The sequence below is a fragment of the Limulus polyphemus genome, unplaced genomic scaffold (genome assembly GCF_000517525.1).
Source record: "Limulus polyphemus unplaced genomic scaffold, Limulus_polyphemus-2.1.2 Scaffold1450, whole genome shotgun sequence".
NCBI lineage: Eukaryota > Metazoa > Arthropoda > Merostomata > Xiphosura > Limulidae > Limulus > Limulus polyphemus.
This window is the reverse complement of record NW_013667060.1, coordinates 199,332-205,285: the sequence shown is the minus strand read 5'-3', so window position 1 is coordinate 205,285 and position 5,954 is coordinate 199,332. Positions and strand designations below refer to the sequence as shown.

The following is a 5,954-nucleotide window of genomic DNA, read 5'->3' as shown; positions in this document are numbered from 1 at the left end:
ATAATGAATCTAAGTTTCAAATGGACAGCAACTGCCTGTTGTAGAAACCTACAAATGTAGAGGACGACGTTTGTAGGTTTCTACGACAGACAGTTGCTGTCCATTTGAAACTTAGATTCATTATGAATACTCTGCTTAAACAACCTATCAAAGATAACCATAGTCACGTTTTGCCGGCTTGGAAAAAGCATGCACACCATAACTATTGTTGATGTAAATATTGGCTGATATGAATAGTGTTCCAACCACTATTGTATTTCTTGTGTATAAGCCGGCCTGATGAGCTTTGAATTGGGAGAAAGGCGTCGTTAGCAATGGATATGGCGAATATAGTATACTTAGAAAACTATTATTATATATTCTTCTAATTATTCAAAATCCGTTAGGAAGAAGATTAGAAGGCTAGTAGGTTAGAAGTACAATATGCCTAATTCTAATGTAGAATGACCATTATAATCAATCATAACCATATATTTTGTTCTACTGCCAAGGGCACGAACACAGCTTTTGCCATTGACCTTTGTGTTCATGGTCTACCTGTTACATGACACTGCACTTTGCTTACGATGACTAGGGTACGACTTGCTACAGGTATCTTTCTAAATGGTCCTTGAGCCCCAAGTTGATTCATGTTCCTTTGTTTTTCAATGCCATTAAGACAATGGATATCTGTGCTTTGAAATTAGAAATGTCTGATCTGAACATATTTTTGTGATCCGAGTGTATGAATATTGTGCTTTAGAAAGGGCTAATATTTAGCCTTCACAAAATTTGATCTACTTTTGATGGCAATGCCAAATAATATCAAAATGTAGTTCTGATAAATTCTGTTCCACCACAGCTGTATATTACTTGTGGTTGTCACGTGATTTACTGAGCTACATATTCAAAATCATTTTAATATAACGTACTCAATCCCTTATAGCTGCCAGAAGCCAGTTGTATATATATATAGATCAATGTTCCATTTCAGTTTTAACCTCGCTTATGTTGGCTCCTATGATACTGATTTTAGCTCCAAACTGTTCACACATCTTGATTTTCATTATAGGAGCTATAATGGGCATTACAACTGTGACAGGCACATGAAGCTGTTGTCCGTGGTAACTCAGAGCAAGGGCATGGTTTCCTGCTGATGCTGTGATAACGCCATTCTTCTTCTGTTCCTGGATAAAAAAAAGTTTGAAAGAACAAAAAATAATTTAACAACTAAAGATAATTTAAGGATATTAAAAAGAAAAATATTTTGGTATTAACACACATGTATGCTAAACGAAAGTAGAAAGCACAATAACTGTACAATAACTAGCTATATCGAATGTTACCAGGAAAAGAACTCCTTTAAACTGTATAATAGCTATATACAGCATAGCAAGGAAAGTCACTCTGTCAAATTTTTATGATAGCTATGCAGAATGTAACCGGAAAAGGAACTCAGTACAAATGTATGATATCTACATAGAACGTACCAGTCAAATTATGTAATAGCCGCATAAAATATAATAAGAAAAGGAACTCAGTGAAAATATATAAGAGCTTTATATGATGCAAACAGGAAAGGAACTCGGTCAAATTGTATACTAGCTATATAGACGAAATCAGGAAAGGAAATATGAAATTGCTTATCTTTCAGCTCTGATGAAAAACACAATATTAAACTAATTAACGTGGTACTCGACCTGTAATAGGTTTGTGATCAGCAAGAACTACAGAGTTAGCCATCTCCCTATTCAGTGAATTGTACCTACGTCAACTCGAAATTAACTTGCTCATCGTGAACCCTTGATAAGGCATCAAGGAAGTTTCAGACTAGAAAGAAGACTTTTTTTGCTTGTAAGTTTGTGGAACTTTTGTATATAAATCATTGTTTGTAGTAGCTGTTTGTAATAACTGTTATTGTAAATTGTATTATTGTTTGTATATTAAAACATATTTGTATAAAACAAAGAAAACTGTGTGTATCACTCTTGTTGGCAAATATCATAAATTGGAGATATATAGGCATTTGATTAACTACTAAATCTAAATTACAATTTAACTTAGTTTTAGGCTATTAGAAATTGTAATATGTAACAATATATAAATGAAACAGCCAAGTCAAATTCAATACCAGGCACTTTACAGCTTGTACATTGAAAGCTGAGGCACTGTTTCTCAAAATGAAGGAACGCTTTCATTCAGCATGACAGCAACTTTCCAAAGTTCTTGCAGCTGCCGCAAGGTGGCACAATGGCACACTTTTTGATACTGTGACGGACTTACTACTATATATCTATTTTAATATCGATGTTTGTTTAAGTTAGATTTGTATTTAGAAATATACATGACTTATACTTATGACTCGAAAGAAATGCACTTATTGGATTATGTTTCCAAGTTTTGGTCTAGAGTCTTATGCACTTGTGAATTGGCTCGAGAAAATTTGAGGTCATCCCAAGTTAAAATGAAAAATGTTTATGACCGCAAGGCTGAAGAGAGTAAGTTCCATCCTGGTGACATGGTCTTCGTATTATTACTCACTATGGGACATCCACTCATAGCTAGGACCCTGTTCATAAAGTTAATGATACGGACTATGTTGTAGAAACACCTGATCGTCGAAAGGCTACCCAGCTGTGTCCTATTAATATGTTGAAGCCCTATCACATCCGAGATGCATCCGAAAATATTGTAGCTGTTGAATGTTCCTTTGATATTGATAACGGTTGCTTTGACTCAGACACCAATAAATTCGAAAATATCGGAGATGAAAGCAACATCAAACTGAGTAATTCTGACATTCTGGTCAATCTTGATTCAAATCTCGATCACTTGCCTTCTGAAGAGAAAAATCAACTTGCTAGTCTATTGGTTGAATACTAATGTATATTTCTGGACGTTCCTATTCAAACTAACATCGCTGTCCACGATGTAGATATAGGTGAAGCTTCTCCTGTTAAACAACATCCCTTTCGTGTGAATCCAATCAAGGTCGATAAAATGTGTAAAGAAATGTCTTATATGCTAGAAAACGGCATTTATAGAGCCCAGTAAAAGTGATTGATCTTCACCTTGTGTACTGGTCCCTAAATCTGATGGTTCTGTTAGATTCTGTACAGACTTTTGCAAAGTAATTGACAAAGAGAGATTCCCATCCCATTCCAAAAATGGAGGATTGTGTTGATAAAATTGTAAAAGCCAGATATATCACAAAGTATGATCTACTAAAAAAGATACTGGGCTGTTCCTCTAACTGACAGGGCAAAAGAAATATCTGATTTTGTTACTCCTAATGGATTATACCAGTACAATGTACTGCCTTTTGGGATGAAAAATTCTCAAGCAACTTTTCACTGAATGATGAATCAATGTCTCAACAATCTGTCAGATGTTGGAATTGATGTTGATGATATTGTGATTTCCAGTGACACATGGGAAGAACATTTATGTGTATAACGTGATGTTTTTGACAGGCTAAAGAAAGCCAATCTGTGTGTGTACGAATCTTGTTGGCTAATATAATAAATTGGTACATATTGGCATTTATTTAACTACTAAATCTAAATTACAATTTAACTCAATCTTAGGATATTTGAAATTGTAATATGTAACAATACTTTATTAGCAGATAACAAATCAGGATCTCTTACTGAGTGTTTTTCACAAATATTAGCATAATATTGATAGTTGACTATTGTGACAGAAGGTAGTTGATTATACCAAAACGATTGTCGAGATGTTAAAAATTAAACGATAATTTTGGATTTTTAGCATAAAAGAAAAACACATTTATTAGGCAACGTTTTGGTTATCCTATTCTTAGCGACTATAAGTCTAGAGACCACCACTAAATGAATAACAAATATAAAAGGATCTAAAATATATTCCATGAATGTCATGAGAGCCCGTTTTCCCAACTACATAATCATTTAGTCGCTAGTGAACTGAACAAAGTATGGAATCTTGTTGGCAATAAATAGTCTTCAGGAAGTTGTTACAGACACCAGATAAACCTTACAGACAATTTTGTTTTAGTTTTCACTATGGTAGTTCAGAATTGTTCTATAAAATATGGGGAACAAATCCCCACTTAGTTATACCTCATAAGGGATTGGTAAAAGTGTCAGCAGATTAGCGTATCTATGATCAGGTGGTAAGTTATCCTACCACTATAAGACTGTAGGTGAGGGGGGTTTGTTGAGAATATTTTTTTTCTACTAGTAGATATTTGTAGGTGAGATTGAATTATAAATATTATCCTTCCAGAATGTGACTGTAGCTGACATTGGTTGAGAGGAGCTGTCCTACCAGTAGACGATTGTAACTGAGATTGGTTGATAATTATTATACATCCAGTAGGTGACTAACTGAGATTGGTAGGGAGGAGTTGTCCTACCAGTAGACGATTGTAACTGAGATTGGTTGATAATTATTATACATCCAGTAGGTGACTAACTGAGATTGGTAGGGAGGAGTTGTCCTACCAGTAGACGATTTTAATTGAAACTGGTTGATAAGAATTATCTTTCCAGTATGTAGCTAAAATTGTGTGATGGTCAAGTACCACTATTTAGTTTCAATGTTTCAATATTCATGTTTAGTTAATAATTATTTCAGTATATTTGACATTTGTTGGGTCTGTGATTTTACATACATATATTAATGATAGCATTAGGGCTATTATGAAACACGAGTTTTACATAAGATATATAAATGGAGACTTATTTTAATCGTTTAAACATACTATTTAGAAACTGATATGTATTGGGTGTAATTTATCATAAAAGACTAAGCTAGGCACATAATTATCTAGCTCTTGACTATTAGTCTGAACAGAGGAAATTATCAATTTAAGTTAAGCATAACTTATATTTTCTGACTTACAATTTTTGAACTTTTTTCAGACTGCTGTATGTCAGGTAGTTTAATCTTACTGATTAGTGAGCATAAAATGCTTTTCTTGTAAAGTACGATGATCTCAGCAAAATATAAGAATTGTATACGAACTTTTTTTTGCTTACAAATTATATAAAATATTACATAGTGAACTGAAATCAGCAATTAGTAATATGGACATAACTTACAAAAGTTGTATGAAAGATTAGTGTATTTTGAAGTTTTGTTAACAAATGTTTCAGTATTGACGTTTTGTTAAGTTTATTTTTCTTATTTACATAAATTCATGACAGTATATTGGGCTATGATTAAACGTGAGTTATATATAAGAAAATCACCGATGATTAATATATATTTGATGATCTTTCTATAAACTATAAGTGAAAGATAATACATGTTACCGAAACACTGTTTCTAAATCTATGCGAGAAAATTATCTATTTTAAAGTTGTCGATAAGCTAGCTTTAACGAGCCTACAAACTGTAATTTTACTTGTTTAGTTTGCATTGAACCCTTTATTCTTTTATTATGTAGATAAATGACTCTAGTACGATGTCTCGAGATTAATTCAATGTTTGTTTTCATATAATGTTTCACAAATGAAAAATATAAACTCTAACTGAATTAGTGATATGGAAATAATATATGAAAGCTAAAGCAGTATTTTATAAACAAAAATGTTTGTAGTTTACTAGTTATCTTGAACTTTTCTTAATAAATGTGTCAGTATACTTGTCACGTCTGTGGTTGTACATTGTTGCTTTAATAATATACAGTAAATGTGTTGGATGTGTAAAATGTGAAAGAATAACTACTTGATTTATAATTAAAGGTCCTTTTAAGATTATGGTTGTCAACTCTTTTTTTCATTTATGTTCATTTGTGAAAATTGTATTTGCTACGTTGGTGAACTAATAAGTTTAAATATTATAATGTACATAAAGTGAAGTTTTGAAAGATACAGAAATAGAAATTCTGGTTTGACTGTCAGTTTTATAGAAACGAAAGTATTGTTGCGTCAGCGAGGTCACGTGACTAGTGTGACGCCACGTTTCTAGAACTATCTTGTTCCTTCATG

General features: G+C 32.7%; 1 protein-coding gene across 2 annotated transcripts in view; it reads right to left on the bottom strand.

Moving 5' to 3' along the window:
• The window catches only part of LOC106463633 (L-threonine ammonia-lyase-like), a 45,339-nt gene that overhangs the window by 19,967 nt on the left and 19,418 nt on the right, over positions 1-5,954 (bottom strand). For both annotated transcript variants that reach the window (XM_022391179.1, XM_022391178.1), the window contains exon 5: positions 981-1,166. In XM_022391179.1, the coding sequence (XP_022246887.1) occupies positions 981-1,166 (186 nt within the window). The remainder of the gene's footprint in view (positions 1-980; positions 1,167-5,954) is intronic.